The 27122-nt window shown below is 42.3% G+C and overlaps 1 protein-coding gene across 1 annotated transcript in view; it reads right to left on the reverse strand.

Annotated features, from left to right (window-relative positions):
• The window catches only part of PDGFD (platelet derived growth factor D), a 347344-nt gene that overhangs the window by 192660 nt on the left and 127562 nt on the right, over positions 1-27122 (reverse strand). The window contains exons 2-3 of the mRNA XM_073558368.1: positions 3713-3917; positions 408-588 (exon numbers count right to left, since the gene is read on the reverse strand). Coding sequence (XP_073414469.1) covers positions 408-588; positions 3713-3917 — 386 coding nt within the window. The remainder of the gene's footprint in view (positions 1-407; positions 589-3712; positions 3918-27122) is intronic.

Raw genomic sequence — 27122 nt, forward strand, 5'->3', positions numbered from 1 at the left:
TTCACCATCTTGGTGTAAGGAGACTTATAGGCCCTGCTGTGAATATTATTTTTTATCTCCTATGGCAAAACAAAAGAAATTACAATTTTTAGCACAGACATGATCATAGCAGTAGAGTAAAAAATACAAAGAGACCCAAAGGATTTTGACAGTTACTGTGTAGTAAAAAAATGTTCTAGGCTGCTCAAGGTAAAACATAACTACAATATAGGCGAAAACAGCAAAAGGGTAAAAAAGTGATTAGGCAATCACTCACGGGCCGACACAATCTGAGTTTATTAAAGGTGGATTTTTTTGAAAGCTTTTGAAACATACCGCTCCTTATCAAGAGAATAACAAACTTATCAACAAAGCTCAAAACTTACCACAAGAGAATAACAAACTTAACAACAAAGCTCAAAACTTACCACAAGAGAATAACAAACTTTGAAGCCTGGCTTAGCCACAAAGTGGTCGTCTGATTTGAATGTGATCTTCACTTCATTTTTTTTGGATGTCACTCTTGGGGGCGCTTCTTTATGGCCACACCATCGGCCACGTACGACTGTGCTTGTTTCTGAAGCTTCTTCCACTTCCACAAAATCATACCTGAAAGTCAGTGGAGCATGTCAATGCCAACATCTTAACGTATATGGTACCGTACTGTATATACACTCCTCAACATTGAAATTACAACACCAAGAGGAAAAGTAATGGAATTGTGGAAATCGCAGGAGTGATAGACATTTTAATGATATAACAGAAAGAAAATTTTCAAAACATCCTGATTTATTCAGTACAGTCCATAAGCCCCGAGTGCAAAAATGCACGCAATTGTACGCTTTGGCATATTTTCAAGCTAATAATGGTTGACTGAAGAACTTCTGTTATGTTAAATACACATTGGCAAATCATCAAGATCCACTGCTGCCGCCTCCCTTTAAAATTGTTTGATGGGAGACAAGTCCAGGGATGTTGCAGGCCATTGTAGGACATTTAGGCTATGCAGTCTGCTCACAGTAACACGAGGAACATGCGGCCTGCTGTTGTCATGTTGAAAAAAGCCACTTGGGACACTTCGGAGAAATAGCTCTACCAGTAGTTCAACCACCCAACCAATGTAATACCAAGCTATTAGTGTACCTGAAATGAAGACTACAGGGTTCTGACTACCAAACAGTATGCCACCCCACATTACAGTCCCAGGAGTAGGACTGGTGTGATGTTCCCTCGTGAAGGCATCTTCATGGCATGACCCACGTGGTCTCCAAATCATTCTCCAGCTATTAATTGTCCACTTGGTCACCATCCTAAGTATCCCAGAGGAAGTCAGTGCACAAATTCAATATGTTGTCCTATCTAAAAGCAGCATCCTATTAACCAATTAATCAAGAGACAGAAATATATATAGCTTTGCTGGAAAATATTCAGTGTAATTTGTAATTTATTTATTTTAATTCTTGCTCTTTTTAGGTTTAGGAGTCCTTAGGGTGGAGTGAATCAAGGATTATCAGCAATAAGACTGCCCACTGAACTTATAAGACTAAAAATCAATAAACTGCATGCTAAACCAAACTTTTAATATATTACTAATCTGTAGGGCAATAGTGATGAGTGAGTATACTCGTTGCTTGGGTTTTCCCGAGCATGCTCGGGTGTCCTCCGAGTATTTTGGCATGCTCGGAGATTTACCGTAGTTTTTGGCGCTGCAGCTGCATGATTTGTGGCTGCTGGACAGGCTGAATACATGTGTGGAATGCCTGTTTGTTAGGGAATCCCCACATGTATTCAGGCTGTCTAGCAGCCGCAAATCATGCAGCTGCGTCGATACAAACTAAATCTCCGAGCACGCCACAATACTCGGAGGACACCCGAGCAACGAGTATATTGCTCATCACTATAGGGCAGCCAACTACCATTCATAACATTGGTGTTTTTACATGGCAGAGATCTTTAAAACTTTAAAGGCACCAAGCCTGGGTGTGGCTTATAGCACTACACCCCTACATGTCCTTAGGTTTTTAGTTATTGAGCATCATTGCACATACCGTGGGGTTTCAAAGTTCATGAACCCTTTAGAAATTTTCATATTTTTGCATTACTTTGACCTAAAGCTACCGCAGATTTTCACACAAGTTCTAAAAGTTCACAAGAGAAAAACAATCAAATAAATGAGTCAAAAACATAACACTGTCGTTTTTTTTATTGAGGGAAATGAATCAATTTCACATGTCTGTAAGGGGCAAAAGTATGTGAACCTTTAGTGTGGGCAGATAATTTGCAGGTGAAATTATTAGTCTGATGTTTTGAATCAATGGGATGAAAATCGGGTGTGAGTGGGCGACCTATTTTATTTAAAGAACCGGGATCTATCCATAACTGAACACAGGCTTCTGGAAGAAGTGCATCAAGGCACAAATCATTTCTGAGGACCTCAGAAGAAGAGGTGTTGAAGAAGAGTTGGGACTCCACCAAACCTTATTCAGACAGATTATGCACAAAAGAAGGAAATTCAAGACTATTATTACCATCCTCAGACATACTTGACCAATAAAGGTCACACCATGAGGAAAGAGTATAATAGTCTGTGAGATAACAAAGTAACTCAAGATAACCTTCAAGCAACTAAAGGTCTTTCACATTAGCTAGGATGACGCTGAACAACAAGGGTGGGTATGGCAAGTTTCCAAGGAGGAAGAATATTTTTTTTTTTCATTTTCTTATATAGCACCACTAATTCCACAGCACTTTACGGACATCATCATCCCTGTCACCATTGGGACTCATAATCAGAATATGGGGAGGAAACCCCCATAAACACAAGGCAAACATCCAAACTCCTTGCAGATGTCCTTGGTGGGATATGAATCTACAGTAGAACCCCATTGCTGCAAGGCTACACTATTAACCATTGAGCTACCAAGCTGCCCAATGAGCCACCTCCCTGACCTTCTGCAATTTTTTAAAGATCACCAGAACAAACAAGAAGACTACAGGAACAATAGTTTGTGGCTGGACAAGACCAAAATAGTACTTTCTGCTTTTAATTAGAAGTGTTATGCTTCAAGAAGAGGAAGCACTGCATTACAGCATAAAAAACCCTCATTTCATGAGTGAAACATGGTGGTATCATGGATTGGGTCTGTTTTTCCGCAACTGATTCAGGACAGCTGCCGCCATTGATACAACAATGAATCCTAAATTTTATCGGCAAATTCTTAAGAGAATGTTAGGAGATCTATCCATGAGCTCAACCTCAGGAGAACATGCAGCAAGACAATGGCCCAAATAATCTCACTTTTGTAGCAGAGATTGGCTCTTCCTCACCCAGTTTTAAGTCTCACGCACAGCTGTTTCTGTTTCAGTTAATGACTGTGTTCCAATCTGTGAATTGTTTGGCTTCTACAGCCTCTAGGTATAAGATCAAATACATAGCATAATGCAGAATGAACTACTAATGAATCCATCAGTGAGCTCATTCTGAGGGAGCTGTCTGGGAACTTTATTTCTTGTCGCCTGAATTTTTTTTTTTTTAAATGATCCTTTTCTACTAATATACAGAAAATATGCCTCTTTGACGTTTTCAAGGCAGTCCCGCAAAAAACAGTACTGTTTAATGACACGGTAATAAAAAATATAGCGATATATCGGCTGACAGGTGACCGATTGGGAAGGACCAAACTTTAGATTTGGATTTTTTCGCACATTTGCCTTTTATGGATTTGGCACTCACCGGCACACATCGTTTTCTTGCTCCTCCAAACCAAACTGGCTGTCGAACGTTAGCTGTATTCTGGTGTTTTCTGCAGAGTCCAGTTTCCAGGTGAGTAGAAGATTTCTGGGATAACTGTTAGGGAAGCGTGGGCTGTTTATACAGCCATTGCCCACAACATGGATGGTTTCTTCTTTCTGGTACAGCCTGGTAAGGAGATTGCTCTCTGTCGGAATAAAACAATGGCGTCAAATGGAATCCGTCAACATTTCAACCATAAGATACCAGATAAGATGCAAAGAACTAGTAGATGTTTTTATTCAGATATCGGATGGTTATACTGTACATGTTCAGATCAGAGGAAAAAATGGATATTTAACACATCGGCCTACCACTGAGTATCCAGCCTGAAGCTTCTGCCCCACTGCCCATTCTGCTGACTATGATCTCTCCACCATCAGGATCAGTAAGCAGCGCAATAGTCTTTGATCAAAATCCAGAAACCAATGGTGAACCCACTCCATTTCCTCCCTTTAGATAAAGGTTAAAGTCAAACAGACAGATTCCTACTGCGGATCCAGATAAAAAGGACGTTTCCCGAATATATAATCACCATAAGAGAGGGTTTATGACCACCTGACCCTACCGAGGCCAACGATATAGAACATTTTTTTCTCCTCTCGAATTTAGCCATAGACTCGTGATCTTCATATTCGGAAAGAGTTCCACTTAGCCTGAGATTTATAGATAAAAGGAAATGAAGGAATGAAGCAAAGAAGGAAAAAAGGTATAGCTAAATAGATATGTCATAGGCTAGGTGCAGAGAATCGGGTTGATTAAGCCAATCACTCTCTGATTGAGAGTATGGTGTGATACAATTCTCTTGGATGAGGAGAAGATAGAGAAAAATAGTCTCCATCTTCTTCATTCTGTCAGTCCATGGAAAATCGGACAGCAATCAGATGTCATCCGAGTGTAGTCTGATGTTTTCCATGGATTCATTGACTGGCATGACCGAGTGCAGCCGAATATCCAATCCAAGTTTGGCATGCTGCGATTATTTCTCAGTCCGAGGAAAAAAATCAAACATGTGCACAGTGCACGGCCCCATAGAATAACATAGATCTGAGTGTGATTCGATTTTTGTCAAATTGCACTCACACTGATAATATAGTCATATATGCTTGAGCCCATGCACTGGACTGTATATAATGCAGTCACAGCAGCTCGCAGCTGTTCACATTTGTTTCAATCTGTCAGGAGACGCTGGTCAGTTTTGTGGTTCGGAGCACACATTTGGGGGTAGTGACTACCTCCTTTTCTGACTCAGCACTCCTCCCATCATTCTATGAGCTCATTCAGACATCAGTTTTTCACTTGTATCTATTATAGTCTATGGGCCTGTTCACATGTCTGTGTATTTTTACAAAGACTTCTCTAATGTTGATCCAAGTCATAGATCAAACTCGAAATTGTAAGGAAAGCCTAAGCGTCCATGAAAAAAGTCCCACAGCACTCGGATGCCACGTGATTAGATTCAATGATTTAGTGAGGGAGATCCTGGGAGCTCCATGAAGCCTGATCAGTGCGGTTTCCTGTTTATAATCCACACCCAGCATCAATCAGCAATAGTGATGAGCAAATGTGCTGGGATAAGGTGTTAACTGAGTGTCTTCACTCAAAAAATATGTTCGAGTCCCCGCGGCTGCATGTCTCACGGCTGTTAACCAGCCTCAACGCATTCATGGATTGCCTGTTTGTTAGGCAATTTCTGCATGTGTTGTGCTGGCGAGCAGCCGCGAGACACGCAGGCACGGGGACTTGAACATATTATTCAAGCATGCCAAAGTCACTCGGTTAGCACCCGAGCATGGCGGATAACACCTTATCCAAGCACGTTCACTCATCACTAATCAGCAAGCATACAAGCACATAACCCATGGGCTTGATGTTACCGGGCAATACAAAGGTGACATCAACCCCAAAAATATGAGCCAGGTAAAGTGCTACAATTGGCGCATCTAAGAAATGCACCTTTTCTGGGTAGCTGTGGACTGCTATTTTTAGGCTGGGGACCAATATCCTTGGCCCCTTATCAGCCAGAGAATGCCAGCCCCCAGGTGTCTGCTTTAGCTTGGTTGGCTGTGAAAAATGGGGGGACCCCACGCCGTTTTTTAAAATTATTTAAATAATTTAAAAAAACAGATTGGAGACCCCGCTATTGCTGATAACCAGCCTTGCTAAAGCTGACAACTGAGGGTTGCAGCCTGCAGCTGACTGTTTTGCCTGGCTGGTTATCAAAAATATAGGGGAACCCACGCCAGTTTTAAAAAAAATTATTTAGATTGCAGGCATCGGCTGCTGAATACTCCCATTAGCCGCGCCTGCTCTCGCTGGGGCTCACCCTATCTAATCGGCGGTAATGATTTTCGGGCCAACCATTCAAGTGAAAGGAGTCTGGTCTCTGGTCTGGGTACTGTTCTGTTACTCAAACTTGAACTTCTTTTTTTTTTTTAACTATTCAGCCGAATCCGCCGGACCCGAACATCCAGGGGTCTTTTCTACTCTTAACAGCTCGTTTACAGCTAAGAAAAACGTGTATTTTTCTGGAGTAAGACATGATACTGCAGATATCAAGGTATCATTTTTTTCAACTTTCTATCACCTAGATCCCCATATAGACGGCTGAGAAGGGTTGATCCTACTGACAGATTGTCGTTAAGTTTGGATAATTGTAAGTAGCAAAGCTTTTGTCAGCAGGTAACAACGTAGTTCTAATATAACTCACAGCCCACCCAAATACTGCGGCAAGTATGCATTCATTGTGACGATATACTGCAATGCTAACGTTGGCCTTACGCCGGTATACTTTATTTTATATTATCGGCAGAATCCATAACCCTGCGGTGCATTATAAGTTGACATAAGCAACATCACAAAGGTAAAATACGACTAAAAAAGCCACTTAAAATTCACGCCACAGCACTGCAGTTAAACCCAGCATCCTGTAATATATTTTTTGGCAGGGGGAACATAAGTTTTAGGTGAGTGGAGCATATAGGTTCATTATATTAATATATTTGGCAAACAGTTATGGAACATAATGATCCTCCGGATTCTTGGCTGATCATTAGCTCACTTCAGCTTAGTCATCAAAACAGGAAAGATTTAAAGATCTTCAGTTCTGAATCCAAATCGAGGAGAAGTTCACCTTCAGGACAGAAGTTCTAGACACGTACTGAATAGTTAACGTCACGCTGGTGCGTCTCAGAAATGTCAGCATCTTGACAGCTTAAGAGGCTTCTTCCAGTGCCTGTGGCTGCGGCATTGTACTCCATATGTAACTCATGTATACCTAATAATCTGCGACATCTGGAGATGCCACATATGCACAAGATGGGTCCTTTGGTATAAACTTCCAAATCTTGGGTTCTCCTTCTAAATCAGGACAAACGCCATAAATGACTGTACTCCTTTTTGATGGCAGGGGCATGGCTCTAGTAAATATATAGTTCATACCGCCAACATTATTAGGGAAGGACGCTATTTCACTTGCTGCCCTAAGCAGAAAAAAGGGTTTCATGCCTCTGACAACGTCGAACATGAGTACTAAGATGGCGACCATGTAGACTATTGCTTGCCATGACCAACCCGAAGATCGGTGATCTGAGCTTCCTTTCTCTGTCTAACCACTTAGATGCTGCAGACGCTATTGACTGCGGCATCTAAGGGGCTAAACTGTAAGGACAGAAGTCCTTCTTACCAATCCACTCAACTTGTTAGCAAGGCTCCACGTCCAGCCACTGATCTCGCAGAACTACAGCATGCTATACAGTATATATCTGTCATGGAAAGGGTATGAATCCACATGATGAATATATACGTATACATATTACCCCATGAAAGACAAGATCAAAGACTAAACTGTGCAGAGAGTGCTCAGTATTACTGGCTACATGCTGAGAGTCCGTATACTCTGCTCCATTTTGGCATAGGTGGTTTCCTTCATTGGAGACTGCCCTTCCCGTGGTTGTTCCTTCCCGGTGAAAGACCTGACTAGTCATTGCTTGCGTTGAGGAACATGTGATGGTGTCTCCGCGGCTCTTGATTTACATGTTTTTGCATATTTCCCATAAGGGATGGGGGCATTGCTTAGAATCTCTGCGCTGAGAAACATGTGATGGTGTCTCCGCAGTGTTGGATGTTGATCTCCATTCATCCTCATTTTTCATACTCTGCTCCATATGCATGGCCTTACAGTGAACTCATCTTCGCTTAAAGGGAATTCATCACCAGGTTTTTAAAACTTAATCCGAGAGTAGCATAATGTAGGGTCAAAGACTCTGATTCTATGGCTGTGTCCCTTACTGGGCTGCTTAGTTTGGCTTTGATATAATCAGTGTTTTATTAGCAGGAGGTTATCACAAGAGGATCAGTCAAGCTTCTGCCTATAGTCCTCCATAGCCATGAGCTCTGTATAACTCTGCCCCCACCACTGATTGGCTGCTTTCTGTGTACACTGTGCATAGGCAGAAAGCTGCCAGTCAGTGGTGTGGGTGGGGTTATAAAGAGGTTTTTTTTGTCAGGGGAAGGCTAGAAACAGTGATTTGGATCGGCATGGGCTTTCCTTTCATTTTGTAAATTTATTTCACGCATTGTACCCCTTCACCCTCTCCCTAAACACTTCCAAAAATTGTCATAAAAGACATTTAGGGAGCATTTTAACATTTCCAGTCAGGTTACAGGGTTCAGCCTCCTGGCTGTCGGGTAAAGCTGATCAGTGACTGACACCCGATGACCACATGATCACTCAGACAGAAGGACGAAGCATTGTTTCTGCTTCTGCAATACAGTACTCAGTACATAGCACTATACATACAGCAATTTGGAAGGCAGAGACAGTAATAAACCATCTCTGTCTTCTGTGTTGAGTCTGGTCATCTCTGACAGATGCTCGTACAGCTGCTTGATCTTTGGCAGCTGCTTACTCAGCTCTGACATTTAAAACGTCACTGCAGAACCACATATAAACGGCCTAAGATTTGCCAGGTTTGACACGAAAGTCTGCAGTCCCTTTAATCCTTACATCACGCACACTGCATGCTGTGAGGATTCTCTGGGTCCGGTGACAAGACTGAGCTATCATGTGACCACGTCCACACGTATTCGTATGCATACTCCTGGCTGCATTCCGACTAGACACTTGCATTGAGTGAGGCCACACATGTCTAGTCGGAATGTAGCCAGGATTATGCATTTTGCATACTTGTGGTCTCATGACTGCCTGCTCCTAGCTCTGACACTGGAGAATCCTGACAGCGTACATATCTTTAGTCACATAGAATGACTGCATACTTTCATGCCAAACCTGGACAACCCCTTTCAATTTTAACCTGAAGCCATGGTAGTGTTAGCTTATATATCCAAATACTTTCCTACTGCACCTATGCTGCCTCCTTCCTGGTATCCTTACTTTGTCTCCAAGCCGGGTCGTCAGGTGACTGATATAGAAGCCACTGATTGGCTGCGGAAGAAAAAAAAAAATGAAGAAAAAGCCTCCTACCATTTACTTCCAGCTCAAATGGAATGCGTCTGCTGCGGCCAATCCTGAATCTCTATTTCCCAATAATGTTAGAAAGGGTAAGTTCACACTAGGTGTTTTTTCAGTGCTTTTTTCTGCAACAAAACCTGATCTCTTGGCAGTAAAGAAACTGCAGAAAAAAGCTGGTTTGCCTTCAGTTTTTGATGCATTTTTTGTGTGCTTTTTGCGGCAGTTTTGGCGTGCTAAATGTGAAGATACCAGAGTATATCTTAATTACTCAGACAACTATGTTTTTGCAATCCAAGAAGAATTGACTTTTTATCTGTATATTGGCTTGTGGATTTAAGCGTTTATTTCTGGTTGGCCAAGAAGACAGTCTTGCAAACTGATATACTATTTAACATACTGTGTAAGTCTGTAATAGTAACTTGTTCATAGTTTGTGTTTATCTTTGTCTATTGCTGTGGGCTGATATGATAATTGTGCACTGTATTCTGTAAGCTGTTTGTTGGCTTTGAAAGGCTGTGATGCTGGACAGAAGGACACTGGGTAATTCTAAAAATGGCTTACATGTCTCTGGTATAAAAAGACTCAGAGAGCAGATCTCATGAGACAGAGCTACCAGTCGGACATTCTGCAAAACACCCAACAGACGAGAGACAGGACTTCAGCCAATTCATCATGGCACCATCATGAGGGACATGGATCTATGATTCTAAGGGAAACAACCTAGGAGTGATCGGCTTCTGTTGGAAGGCCACAGTTCTGATCCAGTGACCATCTCTGAATCATGGATGTGTTTGGAGAAAGCCAGGTTTTGAGACCGCTGGTTGCCTGGTTCCATAGAGATGGTCAGATAAGCCAGGTGGTGACTCTTGTGTCAACTGGCTTTGGACCTTGCATGGACTCTATGGACTGTTCTCGGTCATCTCCCTATGCTTGTCGTTACCTCTTCTCTGTGTGTGTATCAGATGTAGAATAGCGACCATGGGAGCTCTGACGTAACATCTGCCATTATCCTGGCGAGTCAGGGAAGGGTGAGACCCTATAATGTGCTCCATCTTGGGGGTAATTGCTGGGATTGCTCTGTTTGCTATTGGGTGTTGTGGTTCAATAAAGTATTGCCACACTGTTTTACCCTAACCCTGTGTTGTCTGTGTAGTGTATTACCCACGGGGAGATAGAGCGGGCGTTCAGTGGTATGAGCCCTGGTCCACGCAGTCTTGCTAAATGCAGTCGGGCCAGCGGACGAGAGCACCCACTGAGCCCGTTTCTCCACATTAGAGTTGTCTCTTCTCCATGCTGATAAAGTTTAGTATTGAACAAAAAAGTCCTATTCCAAAGAATGAGGTTTTAGCACATAAAACGCTGCAAAACATGATCCCTGCGTTTTTTTCAGCATTTTTTCACCATCCATTCAAGTCAATGGGCGAAAAACGCTGAAAGAAGTGACATGTTCTATGTCCAAAAAACCATGCAAAGCAAAAAATACTGATGACAAAAAAAAACAAAACAATGTGAGTGCATGAGATTTTGGAAATCTTATAGGTTTTGCTGGTACTGGAAAAAAGCAGCTGAAAATTAGCATAAAAAATGCATAAAAAAACACCTAGTGTGAACTTTGCCTAAATCCGGGTATTGTAGGGAGCCATTCTACGGCTCCTACAGAAATCTACGGAACCATATTGTATCATTTGGAATCCATATTTGGTGATATTCTCCTCTAGATATAATGCCAATGACTCTTCAATAAGGATCCTATGCATAGTTTGGCCATGTGAATATCTTTTTTGCCTTTTTTTCATCTTTGCTATAATGGACAGCTTCACATTTAAACCTGTTAATACATACAGAACACTCTGGACGACCAGATGGTAAATTTTGGGAAATGCATAAAACAATCTCCTGTGATAGAATTTTCATATTTTTTGTTATCGCTGGCCTCTGGAACCGTAGTACAACTTTGATCATCTGAGTTCAGCAGAACAACACTAATAATATTACAGTATAATCTGCAGAATATCAGACGTATTTTAGCCAAAGGAAAAATGAAGAGTAACGGAAAGGATCCCGGCTGCAGAAATGTGGAGCAGCTTAAAGTCAGGCGTAGTTTATACTCCAGCGAGGTCTGTCGGCACATAACCTACAATAACAAGCCTCCCTCCTCTTGTTTGTGCAGATTTCGCATTGCTACATAATTCTCCATCACATAACTACAAACAGCAAGCAGGGAAGGATAAACTTTATTTTACATGTCATTATATATAGTTACAGGGTGGAATGCGGGATGGATATTGCAGTAGTTTTACTTAGGACTGAAAGAGGATGCTGCAGAGTAATCGTATAGTTAGCTCTTATAACGGTATATACACGGCATGTAATAATATATATGTATATACTGCCAGTTCCTGAAACGTAATTTTTTTTTTATCCCTTAAATAAAATAAATATTTTAGCAAAAATGGCATAACGGAGCTGAGTACATTGTTGCAGGAATAAATATTTTTTTTTAAGAACCGTTAGGCCTTGTTCAAACTTTCAGTACTTCGTCAGTACTTTACATCAGTATTTGTAAGCCAAATCCAGGAGTGGGTGATAAATACGGAAGTGGTGACTTTGCCCACTCTACACGTAAAGCCCCATATACCGTAATAAATATCTAATATATACATATATATATATATAATAAAATAAATATATATAAATATCTAATATACAGTATATATTTCGTAGGTACATCTTCTCGACTACAACAAGTTACTTTGCCTGTGTTGCCCATAGCAACCAATTATTGAGCATCTTTCATTTCACCAGAGCTATTTAAAAGATGAAAGTTGAGCTGTGATTGGTTGCTAAGAGCAACAGTTTTCCTTGTAGACAGTTGTGGGAACTGAGGCCTATTATTCTTATCATTTCTATGGTGTTATCGTCCTTCTGTAAAGCTGTAAATAACACAATTTATTACCATGCCAACACAGACCCCCGTTTGACACAGACTGCAGGGGGAGCCCAGAATCAGGAACTTCTCTTTGTCTGGCATGAAGCATCTCATTTACTTAAAAATTAAAACACAGATTAAAAAAAGAAACACAAGATGGATTTCTCCAATCCAGGTATCATTTTAATCGTGTAACAGTGCCACCACTATACAATATACATGGGGAGATGACATACAGGTATATAGTATATACAGGAGGAGATGACTGCAATCGGAGCTTCTGTAGCTCCGATTGCAGCATTATAACCCCTAAAATGCCAGTGTCAGCTGTAATAATGGCATGTAGGTGTTGATGGAGGCATTGTGGCAGCCAGGGGCCTTCTGAAGACCCCTGTGTATATTATGTTCATACACCTATGAAGCTCAGCTGTGGCCAGGCTTCGTGGGAGGATGGTAATTTGACAGTACACAGGCATATTACAGTATTACAATGTATACAGTACAAGTGATCGCAGGTTCAACTCCCCCAAAGGGGCCCAATAAAAAATGTTAAAAATAAATAAAAAATACCAAATTACTCTACTTTTCCTAAAATGTTAACAAGATCTTAATAGTGTTTATCCAAAGTAATAAAATACTATAATATTTATCCCGTACAGTAGGGTGCCAAAATAAAACAAAAATGAAAACCGCAAAATCGGTCATTTTGCCTGCAACAAAAATGGAATAAAAAGAGATTACTGTACAAAGCTGTATGGACACCACAATTATACCAATAATAAGAATAGTTTATGCTGCTATAAAAAAAAACCAACTCATTCAACTCTATAGAAAACAGGATGAAAAAAATCAAAGCTCTTGAAAGGTGAGAAGGAAATATTCAAAACGAAGAAAAGCCAATTGTGACTTTGTCTCCCAAGGGTTACATGGAATAGGAGAAGGTCCTACCACCTTATATGGGAAGAAGACTATGCTCTCCATTCCACCCCCCCAAAAAAAAAAAAAAAAAAAAATTGCACCTTCACTTGGGTGCAAATTTTTTCTCTACACCCACGATTCTCATCTTGCATTCACACCTAAGGCCACTTGCTTTATTTCATCAATTCACGTAAATCTTTCCATTATTACAAATGTTTTAGGCTTAGTGCACCATATTAATATGAATGGACTATGATCCGTCACAAATTTCGCGGTTTCAATGACAACAAATAGTCTAACTAAAAATGTAGAATATCCATAATCCTCTTAGAGAATTACTCGGCCTTTAACGATTTGAGATTTAGTAAAAAGGAAATCAACTTTGATACACTTAAAAACTATCTGTAACACAGTGTTCCCCATTAGTGACAGATTTTTGGAATATGAAAACCATTATTCTAGTTCAGTGCCGGATAGGTGAAAATCTTCTCCTCCATTTTTGGAGAAATAAGAGATTTTTTCATACATAGATATGGAAGATTTCAAAATAACAAACAGCAGCACGTTCACCCATTGTCTCCATCATGGATCCAGCACAGGCAAATCTGGAGGGCTGCCAGGGCTCCCGATGCGATGACTGCCTAATCCGAAAAGCCTGTCATTGGCTGCAGTGGTCGGGTGACTTGAAAAACACATCGATAGATGTTTCCTTGAATACATAATCTTCTAGTCACCCAACCGCTGCAGTCAATCACATGATTCGGCAGCCCTGTTGGTTTCTGGTAGTGGGAACATCACTTCCGGAACACATTCATATCGGGTGACGAATGTGAGTATACCACCATTGGTTATTTTGAAAACATCCATGCCTACAAAAATCATGCTCTCAGCATCAAACAACCACTTTAAATCATTTGCGTAAGGCAAAGATATGTTTTTCATAAATCAATAATACATGAGGATATACAGTATATGAAACTTTGTTTCATGCCATGTTAGGGAAAAGGCCATCTTCCTTACCTTCCCATGACCAGTTACCGTGTCCTTTTCCCTGTAGTTCCGAAACCCCTCAGTCCACCCAAAATGCTTTTAGTGTACAACATTAAACTGAATGCAAGGAAGAAACGAGAGGAAGGGGATGCAGCTGCAGCTTATTACTTTGTAGTACCATATTTAAAGGGTTTATCAGGGACTATTTTTTTTTATCTCATGGGGCTAACAAATGATGTTGTTAACTTCTCCCCAGACGCTGTGTCACAGCGATCAACGACCACTCCTGCAAGTTGCGTCACGTCAACAAAGCAGCTCTTCCTCTTCCGGGCTGCTCTGTCGATGAGATATGACCACTGACGTCATGCTGATTGACAGCTAGCTCCGTGCAGTTAAGCAGGGGGGAACCGGCTGTCAATCAGCATGATGTCGGCAGTCACTCCCCATCAACAGAGCAGAACAGAAGAGAGGCAGCTGCCTTGTTGACATGATATCACCGAAAGCACACAGAATCGCTAGCAGGAGCAGTCCCTGACTTCTCTGAGCCGGTAGTGATAGACACCGGGCACAACAGGCAGGTAGTTAGTAACTTAGGCCTATAAGGAAAAAATAAGATAGTCCTAGATAACCTTTTTAAACAGCATGTAGGGGAGTGTTAGTTACAATTAAGTGATATCTTATCACTCAGTGTATATGGCATCAAATAAGACACAGCCAACCAACTGCAAAAGTGGAGAGAAAAAACAAGTATTTCATGTGATAAAATATTTGTCTTATTCTGAATCCTCTGTCTTCTCTAGTGTTAGTCATACCTCCCAGGTTTGCATCATCTGCAAATTTGATTAGATTACCTTCACTTCCATTATCTAGATCATTTATAAAAATGTTGAACAACAACACTGGGGCCAGGACAAATCTTTGTGGTACTCCACTTGAAACACCATTCCTATTGGATGTGCAACCATTTATTACCACTCTTTGAGTACTATCACTGAGCCAGTTGTGAATCCACCTAACCGTAGCCTTGTCAATCCCACAATTGGTCATTTTTTTCAATAAGGATAGTATGAGATACTTTATCAAATGCTTTGATGAAGTCAAGATATACTATATCTACAGCATTTCCCTAGTCCACCCAGTCAGTGATTCCATCACAGAAGGAAAATAGATTAGCCTGACATAGCTTGTTTGCTACAAACCCATGCTGACTCTGGTTAATTGCTGTATTCTTATCCAAGCGCTTACATACATGCTGTTTAATAATTTGTTCAAAGATCTTTACTGGTATAGAAGTAAGGCTCACTGGCCTGTAATTTCCTGGCTCCATTCTCATTCCATTTTTGAAGATAGGAATATTTGCCTTTCTCCAATCTTCTGGGACTTCGCCTGTGCTCCAGGATTTTTCAAAGATTCTGGCTAGAGGTTCTGCAATTTCTTCTGCTAACTATTTCAGTACCCTAGGATGTAAATCATCTGAACCTGGAGATTTAAATTCATGTAAATTAGCTAAAAGTGTTCCCTCATCGTTTCTTTGTTTATGGATAGTTTGGATTCTTTTATTCGTTTGATGGCACCACGAAGATCACGCTTGCCCTGCATTCACTGCAAACAGCATTATATTCTCTAGATATGCCCTCCTCGTTCCATTTAATATACATTTTTATTCCTTTTTTAACAAGTGATTAAGTTCTGTGCTCATCCATTCTGGTCTTTTTAAATGGTTCCAATTCAGCCTTCTTTTCGGAATTGTTACCATTTGTACCATGAAAATTTCATTTAGCAAAATCTCCCACCCTTCCTGGACATTTCTGTCCTTTAGAACTTACAGCCACTGTATCTTTCCTGCCCACTTTCTGGGTCCATTTAAAATATGCCTTTCTGAAATCCAACTTTCATCCTGATCCATTCATCAGCTAGTATCTGACTTAGGCCACGTTCACAAGTTCAGTATTTGGTCAGTATTTTACATCAGCATTTGTAATTGAAAGCCAAAACCAGGAGTGGGTGATAAATGCAGAAGTGGTGCAGATGTTTCTATTCTACTTTTCCTCTGATTGTTCCACTCCTGGCTTTGGATTACAAATACTGATGTAAAATACTGACCAAATATTGAACATGTGAAGGTGGCCTTAGTCGCATCGCCTGAGATAGTGCATTACAGAAAACTTGCGCAGCACGAAAGAAGTCTTGGAGAAGGAGGTGCGAGGTTCAGATTATGGAGGATAGTCGTCTTAGATCAGTTGCACAGGTAGGGTAATAGACAGAAATGAGGTAGGACACATAGGATGCTGACTGTCTTACATCATTCATCCAGGGATATGTGAAGTCAATAAGAAAAGTAATGTGAGCAGTAACAAGCAGTGACTCTGTACTTTACTCTCTGAAGAACTCAGCCCTTTGATTTTAGTAAATACTATGTAATGCTTTTTTTTTTCCTGTGGAGGTGCTATAGGGATAACTTCGCGACTGAATTCCCCCCACAATACAACTTATGGATAAAAGTAATGTTTGAAGTTTTTTTTTTTTTTTAAAGCCATCTAAAAAAAGAGATTTTATTCAATTTTTTGTTTGCGTTTAACCCCTTCACCCCCAAGGGTGGTTTGCACGTTCATGACCGGGCCAATTTTTACAATTCTGACCACTGTACCTTTATCAGGTCATAACTCTGGAACGCTTCCATGGATCCCGGTGATTCTGACATTGTTTTCTCGTGACATATTGTACTTCATGATAGTGGTAAAATTTCATTCAAATAACTTGCGTTTATTTGTGAGAAAAATGGAAATTTGGCGAAAATTTTGAAAATTTCGCAATTTTCCAACTTTGAATTTTTATGCCCTTAAATCACAGAGATACGGCACACAAAAAACTTGATAACTAACATTTCCCACATGTTTACTTTACATAAGCACAATTTTGGAACCAAAATTTTTTTTGTTAGGAAGTTATAAGGGTTAAAAGTTGACCAGCGATTTCTCATTTTTACAACACCATTTTATTTTTAAGACCACATCACATTTGAAGCCACTTTGAGGGGTCTATATGATAGAAAATACCCAAAAGTGACACCATTCTAAAAACTGCACCCCTTAAGGAGCTCAAAACCACATTCAAGAAGTTTATTAACCCTTTAGGTGCGTCACAGGAATTTTTTTGAATATTTAAAAAAAAAAAATGAACATCTAACTTTTTTTCACAAAAACAATACTTCAGGTTCAATTTTTTTTATTTTACCAAGGGTAACAGGAGAAATTGGACTACAAAAGTTATTGTGCAATTTGTCCTGAGTACGCTGATACCTGATATTTGGGGGGGAACGACTGTTTCGGCGTATGGCAGAGCTCAGAATGGAAGGAGCGCCGTTTGACTTTTTCAATGCAAAATTGGCTGGAATTCAGATTGGACGCCATGTCACGTTTGGAGAGTCCCTGATGTACCTAAACAGTGGAAAACCCCTACAAGTGACCCCATTTTGGAAACTAGACCCCCCAAGGAACTTATCTAGATATGTGGTGAGAACTTTGAACCCACAAGGGCTTTACAGAAGTTTATAACGTACAGCGGTACAATTAAAAAATCATATTTTTTCCACAAAAATGATCTTTTCACCCTCAATTCTTATTTTTCCAAGGGTAACAGGACCCTAAAAGTTATTGTGCAATTTGTCCTGAGTACGCTGATACCCCACATGTGGGGGTAAACCACTATTTGGGCGCATGGCAGAGCTCGGAAGGGAAGCAGCGCCATTTGACGTTTTTGGCTGGAATTGAGATCGGACACCATGTCGTAATTGGAAAACCCCTGATGTACCTAAACAGTGGAAACCCCCTACAAATGACACCATTTTGTAAACTAGACCCCCTAAGGAACTTATCTAGATGTGTGGTGAGCACTTTGAAGCCCCCCAGTGCTTCACAGAAGTTTATAACGCCCGGGCGTGAAAATAAAAAATTCGTATTTTTTCCACAAACATGATCTTTTAGTCACCATTTTTTTATTTTCCCAAGGGTAACAGGAGAAATTGAACCCCAAAAGATGTTGTCCAATTTGTCCTGAGTATGCTGATACCCCATATGTGGGAGGAAACTACTGTATGGGCACACGACGGGGCTCGGAAGGGAAGTAGTGACGTTTTGGAATGCAGACTTTGATGGAATGGTCTGCGGGTGTCATGTTGCCTTTGGAGAGCCCCTAATGTACCTAAACAGTGGAAACCCCCACAAATGACACCATTTTGTAAACTAGACCCCCTAAGGAACTTATCTAGATGTGTGGTGAGCACTTTGAACCCCCAAGGGCTTCACAGAAGTTTATAATGCCAGGGCATGAAAATAAAAAAATCGTATTTTTTCCACAAACATGATCAATTAGTCCCCAATTTTTATATTTTCCCAAGGGTAACAGGAGAAATTGAACCCCAAAAGTTGTTGTCCAATTTGTCATGAGTACGCTGACACCCTATATGTGGGAGAAAACTACTGTATGGACACACGTCGGGGCTCGGAAAGGAAGCAGTGACGTTTTGGAATGCAGACTTTGATGGAATGGTCTGCAGGTGTCATGTGCGTTTGGAGAGCCCCTGATGTACCTAAACTATTGAAACTCCCCACAAGTGACCCCATTTTGGACACTAGACCCCCCACGGAACTTATCTAGATGTGTGGTGAGCACTTTGAACCCCCAAGTGCTTCACAGAAGTTTATAACGCTCGGACGTGAAAATAAAAAAATCATTTTTTTCCACAAAAATGATATTTTTGTCCCCAATTTTTTATTTTCCTAAGGGTAACAGGATAAATTGGACCCCAAAAATTGTTTTGCAATTTGTCCTGAGTAGGCTGATACCCCATATGTGGGGGTAAAACACTGTTTGGGCGCATGGCAGAGCTTGGAAGGGAAGGAGCACCATTTGACTTTTTCAACTCAGAATTGGCTGGAATTGAGATCAGACGCCATGTTGCATTTGGAGAGCCCCTGATGTGCCCAAACAGTGGAAACCCCCAATTCTAACTCCAACCCGAACCCCAACACACCCCTAACCCTAATCTCAGCCCTAACCCTAACCCTAACCCTAGCCCTAACCCTAGCCCTAACCCTAGCCCTAACCCTAACCCTAACGGAAAAATGGAAATAAATACATTTTTTTAGTTTTATTATTTTTCCCTAACTAAGGGGGTGATAACGGGGGGTTTGATTTACTATTTATGGCGGTTTTTAGATTTGGCAGCTGTCGCACGCTAAAAGATGCTTTTTATTGTAAAAATAGTTTTTGCATCACCACATATTGAGAGCTATAATTTTTCCGTATTTTGACCCACCGAGTCATGTGAGATCTTATTTTTTGCGGGACGAGTTGACGTTTTTATTGGTACCATTTTCGGGCACGTGACATTTTTTGATCGCTTTTTATTCCGATTTTTGGGACGCAGAAAGAACAAAAACCAGCGTTTCATGAATTTCTTTTGGGGGGGTGCTTTTACACCGTTCCGCGTGCGGTAAAATTGATAAAGCGGTTTTATTCTTCGGGTCAGTACAGTTACAGCGATACCTCATTTAGGTCTTTTTTTATGTTTTGTCGGTTTTATGCAATGAAAACTATTTTATATAAAAAATAATTATTTTTGCATCGCTTTATTCTGCGAGCTGTAACTTTTTTATTTTTTCGCTGATGATGCTGTGTGGCAGCTCGTTTTTTGCGGGACAAGATGACGTTTTCAGCGGTACCATGGATATTTATATGCGTCTTTTTGATCGCGTGTTATTACACTTTTTGATTGGCGGTATGATAATAAATCATTATTTTTTGCTTCGTTTTTTATTTTTTAAGGGGTTCGCTAAAGGGGTTAACTAATGGGACAGATTTATAGGGCGGGTCGTTACGGACGCGGCGATACCTAATATGTGTACTTTTATTGTTTTTTTTTTCTTTTATTTCCAAAAAATGGAATTATTTGGGGGAATATTTTTTTTTTTTCTAATTTATTTGGCGATTTTTTTTAAATTATTTTAACACTGCGATCTGTCACAGGCGGTGCACAAGGCTTCCTCATGCCTGCGCTTTGCAGGCACTGAGGAAGCCAGCTTCCTGCAGGCCCCCAAAGGCCCCCGTCGCCATCTTGGATTCGGGGGCCTGCAGGAAAGGAGCCCCCGCAGCAGCGCTGCACATTGCGCTGCCGTAGGGGGCTTAGGGAAGCACAGAGGGAGCCCCCTCCCTGACGATGCTTCCCTTTAACCCCCGGTACACCGCGATCATGTTTGATCGCGGTGTGCAAGGAGTTAACGTGTCGGGGGCGGTCCGTGACCGCCCCTGAGTCTGACACATTGTGCCGGGTGTCAGCTGTGATAATCAGCTGACACCCGGCCGCGATCAGCGGCGCTCACCACGTGGGCGCCGCTGATCGCGGTAGACGTACTATCCCGTCCATGGGCATAGGGGCCCGGGTCCCATGGACGGGATAGTACGGATGTCAGGAAGGGGTTAAAGAACAATCAGATGTTATAGGTAGGTTTATTGTCTGGTAGCAGTACCTGCACTATTAGATAGTTTTATTATATTGATTCCAGCATTTAAAGGGAATCTGTCGATAGGTTTTTGCGATTTAATTTGAGGGCAGCATGAGGTAGGGGCTGAGACACAGATTTCAGCGATGTGTCACTGATTAGGCTATGTGCTGTTGTTTCAATACAGTGAGTGTTTTATCAGCAGGAGATTATCACTATCAGACTACAGCTCACGTGCTTCCTGGTCCAACTCCGCCCCCAGCAGTGATTAGCAGCTCCCTGTTAATAGACAATATACACAAAGCATGATCTGTGATTGTATGACAGCTGCTGCACCTAGTACACTAAGTGATACATCGCTGGAACCAGCGTCTCTTTTCCTACATTATGCTGCTCTCAAACCTGATGACAGATTCTCTTTTAATAGAAAAATTGTTTAAAACTGAAAACTTCTTTTTTTTTTTATCCCAAAACAGTTCTTAGCAAAGATCATTCGAAATTACTTGAAAAGTGGTCACTGATGTCCTAAAATGCTCGGATGTGACTGTGCTTCAGTCCTTTTAAGTTTCACCCATATCCAAAGAGCATCAGACAAATCTATTCATCGTGTAAATGAATTTATCTCCCTGATAAGCGGCATCAAAAGGAAATGTGATTCCGTTCATTAGTCGTGACGACTGCGAGTGTTTGTGCTGTTCCGCGTCCACATAGTTTTCTTCTCAAAATCGTAAAGCCATCGAAGCAAATAGTCTGCTGTGAACCATAAGCTGCGAGAATACTTCAAATACAAAATATTTTGACTCAATGAAGAGGAAAATAGGCAAAATTGTCTCAAGATATCAAGGGAGTCAATGAAAACAAATGGAAACTCCCACACAACTAGGCTTGGCGCTAATTACAGTACAGTTGTGGAAAACTCATTGTGTAGGAACATGTAAGTATATCTAAATGGAAATTAAAGGGGTCCTTATAGAAAAAGTGCAGTGCCCTTCATTTTTTTTGCCATACAGGCAGCGGGAAAGAGGGGGCAGCATTCTAGGTCAGTGCCATCCTTACCTTAATGGGTGAACGCTGTTGCTATAAAGATGGGTCAGTCCAAGGTCGTATCACTAATAATGGCATCCTGGAACAAATAGTTTCCTCTCCCATCGTTCTCCCTGTGCGTCTGAACTCTGATGTTACAGCAAAACAGGTGAGTACTGTAGTTTTATTTTTGTGGATATGTGTGGACCATTATACTGTTTGGAGGGTCATTATACTCTGTGTAGGGCTGTGTGTGGGCCATTATATTGTTTGGAGGGTCATTATGCTGTGTGGAGGGCTGTGTGTGGGCCATTATATTGTTTGGAGGGTCATTATACTGTGTGGAGGGTCATTATTCTGTGTGCAGGGCTGTGTGTGGGACATTATACTGTTTGGAGGGTCATTATTCTGTGTGCAGGGCTGTGTGTGGGCCATTATACTGTTTGGAGGGTCATTATACTGTTTGGAGGGCTGTGTGTGGGCCATTATACTGTTTGGAGGGTCATTATACTGTGTGCAGGGCTGTGTGTGGGCCATTATATTGTTTAGAGGGTCATTATGCTGTGTGGAGGGCTGTGTGTGAGCCATTATACTGTTTGGAGGGTCATTATACTGTGTGCAGGGCTGTGTGTGGGCCATTATACTGTTTGGAGGGTCATTATTCTGTGTGCAGGGCTGTGTGTGGGCCATTATACTGTTTGGAGGGTCATTATACTGTTTGGAGGGCTGTGTGTGGGCCATTATACTGTTTGGAGGGTCATTATACTGTGTGCAGGGCTGTGTGTGGGCCATTATACTGTTTGGAGGGTCATTATTCTGTGTGCAGGGCTGTGTGTGGGCCATTATACTGTTTGGAGGGTCATTATACTGTTTGGAGGGCTGTGTGTGGGCCATTATACTGTTTGGAGGGTCATTATTCTGTGTGCAGGGCTGTGTTTGTCCCATTATATTGTTTGGAGGGTCATTATACTGTGTGGAGGGCTGTGTGTGGGCCATTATACTGTTTGAAGGGTCATTATACTGTTAGGAGAACTGTGTGTCCCATTATATTGTTTGGAGGGTCATTATACTGTGTGCAGGGCTGTGTGTAAGCCATTATATTGTTTGGAGGGTCATTATTCTGTGTGCTGGGCTGTGTGGGGGCCATTATACTGTTTGGAGGGTCATTATACTGTTTGGAGGGCTGTGTGTGGGCCATTATACTGTTTGGAGGGTCATTATTCTGTGTGCAGGGCTGTGTGTGGGCCATTATACTGTTTGGAGGGTCATTATACTGTTTGGAGGGCTGTGTGTGTCCCATTATATTGTTTGGAGGGCCATTATACTGTGTGCAGGGCTGTGCGTGGGCCATTATATTGTTTGCAGGGTCATTATACTGTGTGGAGGGCTGTGTGTGGGACATTATACTATATGGAGGGTCATTATACTGTGTGGAGGGTTGTGTGTGGGCCATTATACTGTTTGGAGGGTCATTATACTGTTTGGAGGGCTGTGTGTGAGCCATTATAATGTTTGGAGGGTCATTATTCTGTGTGCAGGGCTGTGTGTGGGCCATTATACTGTTTGGAGGGTCATTATTCTGTGTGCAGGGCTGTGTGTGGGCCATTATAGTGTTTGGAGGGTCATTATTCTGTGTGCAGGGCTGTGTGTGGGCCATTATACTGTTTGGAGGGTCATTATACTGTTTGGAGGGCTGTGTGTGGGCCATTATTCTGTTTGGAGGGTCATTATTCTGTGTGCATGGCTGTGTGTGGGCCATTATACTGTTTAGAGGGCCATTATACTGTGTGCAGGGCTGTGTGTGGGCCATTATATTGTTTGGAGGGTCATTATTCTATGTGCAGGGCTGTGTGTGGGCCATTATACTGTTTGGAGGGTCATTATACTGTGTGCAGGGCTTTGTGTGGGCCATTATATTGTTTGGAGGGTCATTATTCTGTGTGCAGGGCTGTGTGTGGGCCATTATACTGTTTGGAGGGTCATTATACTGTTTGGAGGGCTGTGTGTGGGCCATTATACTGTTTGGAGGGTCATTATACTGTGTGCAGGGCTGTGTGGGCCATTATACTATTTGGAGGGTCATTATTCTATGTGCAGGGCTGTGTGTGGGCCATTATACTGTTTGGAGGGTCATTATACTGTTTGGAGGACTGTGTGTGGGCCATTATACTGTTTGGAGGGTCATTATGCTGTGTGGAGGTTGTGTGTGGGCCATTATACTGTTTGGAGAGTCATTCTGTGTGCAGGGCTGTGTGTGGACCATTATACTGTTTGGAGGGTCATTATGCTGTGTGGAGGGTTGTGTGTGGGCCATTATACTGTTTGGAGGGTTATTATTCTGTGTGCAGGGCTGTGTGTGTGGGCCATTACACTGTTTGGAGGGTCATTATACTGTTAGGAGGGCTGTGTGTGTCCCATTATATTGTTTGGAGGGTCATTATACTGTTTGGAGGGATGTGTGTGAGCCATTATACTGTTTGGAGGGTCATTATACTGTGTGCAGGGCTGTGTGTGGGCCATTATACTGTTTGGAGGGTCATTATACTATTTGGAGGGCTGTGTGTGGGCCATTAAACTGCTTGGAGGGTCATTATTCTGTGTGCAGGGCTGTGTGTGGGCCATTATACTGTTTGGAGGGCCATTATACTGTGTGCAGGGCTGTGTGTGGGCCATTATACGGTTTGGAGGGTCATTTTACTGTTTGGAGGGCTGTGTGTGAGCCACTACACTGTTTGGAGGGTCATTATTCTGTGTGCAGGGCTGTGTGTGGGCCATTATACTGTTTGGAGGGTCATTATTCTGTGTGCAGGGCTGTGTGGGGGCCATTATACTGTTTGGAGGGCTGTGTGTGCCATTATACTGTTTGGAGGGTCATTATTCTGTGTGTAGGGCTGTGTGTGGGCCATTATACTGTTTGGAGGGCCATTATACCGTGTGCAGGGCTGTGTGTGGGCCATTATACTGATTGGAGGGTCATCATACTGTTTGGAGGGCTGTGTGTGAGCCATTATACTGTTTGGAGGGTCATTATACTGTTTGGAGGGCTGTGTGTGGGCCATTATACTGTTTGGAGGGTCATTATACTGTGTGCAGGGCTGTGTGTGGGCCATTATACTGTTTGGAGGGTCATTATACTGTTTGGAGGGCTGTGTGTGGGCCATTATACTGTTTGGAGGGTCATTATTCTATGTGCAGGGCTGTGTGTGGGCCATTATACTGTTTGGAGGGTCATTATACTGTGTGCAGGGCTGTGTGTGGGCCATTATACTGTTTGGAGGGTCATTATTCTGTGTGCAGGGCTGTGTGTGGGCCATTATACTGTTTGGAGGGCCATTATACTGTGTGCAGGGCTGTGTGTGGGCCATTATATTGTTTGGAGGGTCATTATACTGTTTGGAGGGCTGTGTGTGAGCCATTATACTGTTTGGAGGGTCATTATACTGTGTGCAGGGCTGTGTGTGTGCCATTATACTGTTTGGAGGGTCATTATACTGTGTGCAGGGCTGTGTGTGTGCCATTATACTGTTTGGAGGGTCATTATTCTATGTGCAGGGCTGTGTTTGGGCCATTATACTGTTTGGAGGGTCATTCTGTGTGCAGGGCTGTGTGTGGGCCATTATACTGTTTGGAGGGTCATTATACTGTTTGGAGGGCTTTGTGTGGGCCATTATACTGTTTGGAGGGTCATTATTCTGTGTGCAGGGCTGTGTGTGGGCCATTATACTGTTTAGAGGGCCATTATACTGTGTGGAGGACTGTGTGTGGGACATTATACTGTTTGGAGGGTCATTATTCTGTGTGCAGGGCTGTGTGTGGGCCATTATACTGTTTGGAGGGTCATTATTCTATGTGCAGGGCTGTGTGTGGGCCATTATACGGTTTAGAGGGCCATTATACTGTGTGGAGGACTGTGTGTGGGACATTATACTGTTTGGAGGGTCATTATTCTGTGTGAAGGGCTGTGTGTGGGCCATTATACTGTTTGGAGGGCCATTATACTGTGTGCAGGGCTGTGTGTGGGCCATTATATTGTTTGGAGGGTCATAATACTGTTTGGAGGGCTGTGTGTAAGCCATTATACTGTTTGGAGGGTCATTATACTGTGTGCAGGGCTGTGTGTGTGCCATTATACTGTTTGGAGGGTCATTATACTGTGTGCAGGGCTGTGTGTGTGCCATGATACTGTTTGGAGGGTCATTATACTGTGTGCAGGGCTGTTTGTGCCATTATACTGTTTGGAGGGTCATTATTCTTTGTGCAGGGCTGTGTGTGGGCCATTATACTGTTTGGAGGGTCATTATACTGTGTGGAGGACTGTGTGTGGGACATTATACTGTTTGGAGGGTCATTATTCTGTGTGCAGGGCTGTGTGTGTGGGCCATTATACTGTTTGGAGGGTCATTATACTGTGTGCAGGGCTGTATGTGGGCCATTATATTGTTTGGCGGGTCATTATACTGTGTGCAGGGCTGTGTGTGGGCCAGTATACTGTTTAGAGGGCCATTATACTGTGTGGAGGGCTGTGTGTGGGACATTATACTGTTTGGAGGGTCATTATTCTGTGTGCAGGGCTGTGTGTGTGGGCCATTTTACTGTTTGGAGGGTCATTATTCTGTGTGCAGGGCTGTGTTTGGGCCATTATATTGTTTGGCGGGCCATTATACTGTGTGGAGGGCTGTGTGTGGGACATTATACTGTTTGGAGGGTCATTATACTGTGTGCAGGGCTGTGTGTGGGCCATTATACTGTTTAGAGGGCCATTATACTGTTTGGAGGGCCATTATACTGTGTGCAGGGCTGTGTGTGGGCCATTATATTGTTTGGAGGGTCATTATACTGTTTGGAGAGCTGTGTGTAAGCCATTATACTGTTTGGAGGGTCATTATACTGTGTGCAGGGCTGTGTGTGTGCCATTATACTGTTTGGAGGGTCATTATACTGTGTGCAGGGCTGTGTGTGTGCCATGATACTGTTTGGAGGGTCATTATACTGTGTGCAGGGCTGTGTGTGCCATTATACTGTTTGGAGGGTCATTATTCTTTGTGCAGGGCTGTGTGTGGGCCATTATACTGTTTGGAGGGTCATTATACTGTGTGGAGGACTGTGTGTGGGACATTATACTGTTTGGAGGGTCATTATTCTGTGTGCAGGGCTGTGTGTGTGGGCCATTATACTGTTTGGAGGGTCATTATACTGTGTGCAGGGCTGTGTGTGGGTCATTATACTGTGTGCAGGGCTGTGTGTGGGCCATTATACTGTTTAGAGGGCCATTATACTGTGTGGAGGGCTGTGTGTGGGACATTATACTGTTTGGAGGGTCATTATTCTGTGTGCAGGGCTGTGTGTGTGGGCCATTATACTGTTTGGAGGGTCATTATTCTGTGTGCAGGGCTGTGTGTGGGCCATTATATTGTTTGGCGGGCCATTATACTGTGTGGAGGGCTGTGTGTGGGACATTATACTGTTTGGAGGGTCATTATATTGTGTGCAGGGCTGTGTGTGGGCCATTATACTGTTTAG

The sequence above is a fragment of the Dendrobates tinctorius genome, unplaced genomic scaffold, assembly GCF_039654945.1.
Source record: "Dendrobates tinctorius isolate UK_male_01 unplaced genomic scaffold, ASM3965494v1 ptg000256l, whole genome shotgun sequence".
NCBI lineage: Eukaryota > Metazoa > Chordata > Amphibia > Anura > Dendrobatidae > Dendrobates > Dendrobates tinctorius.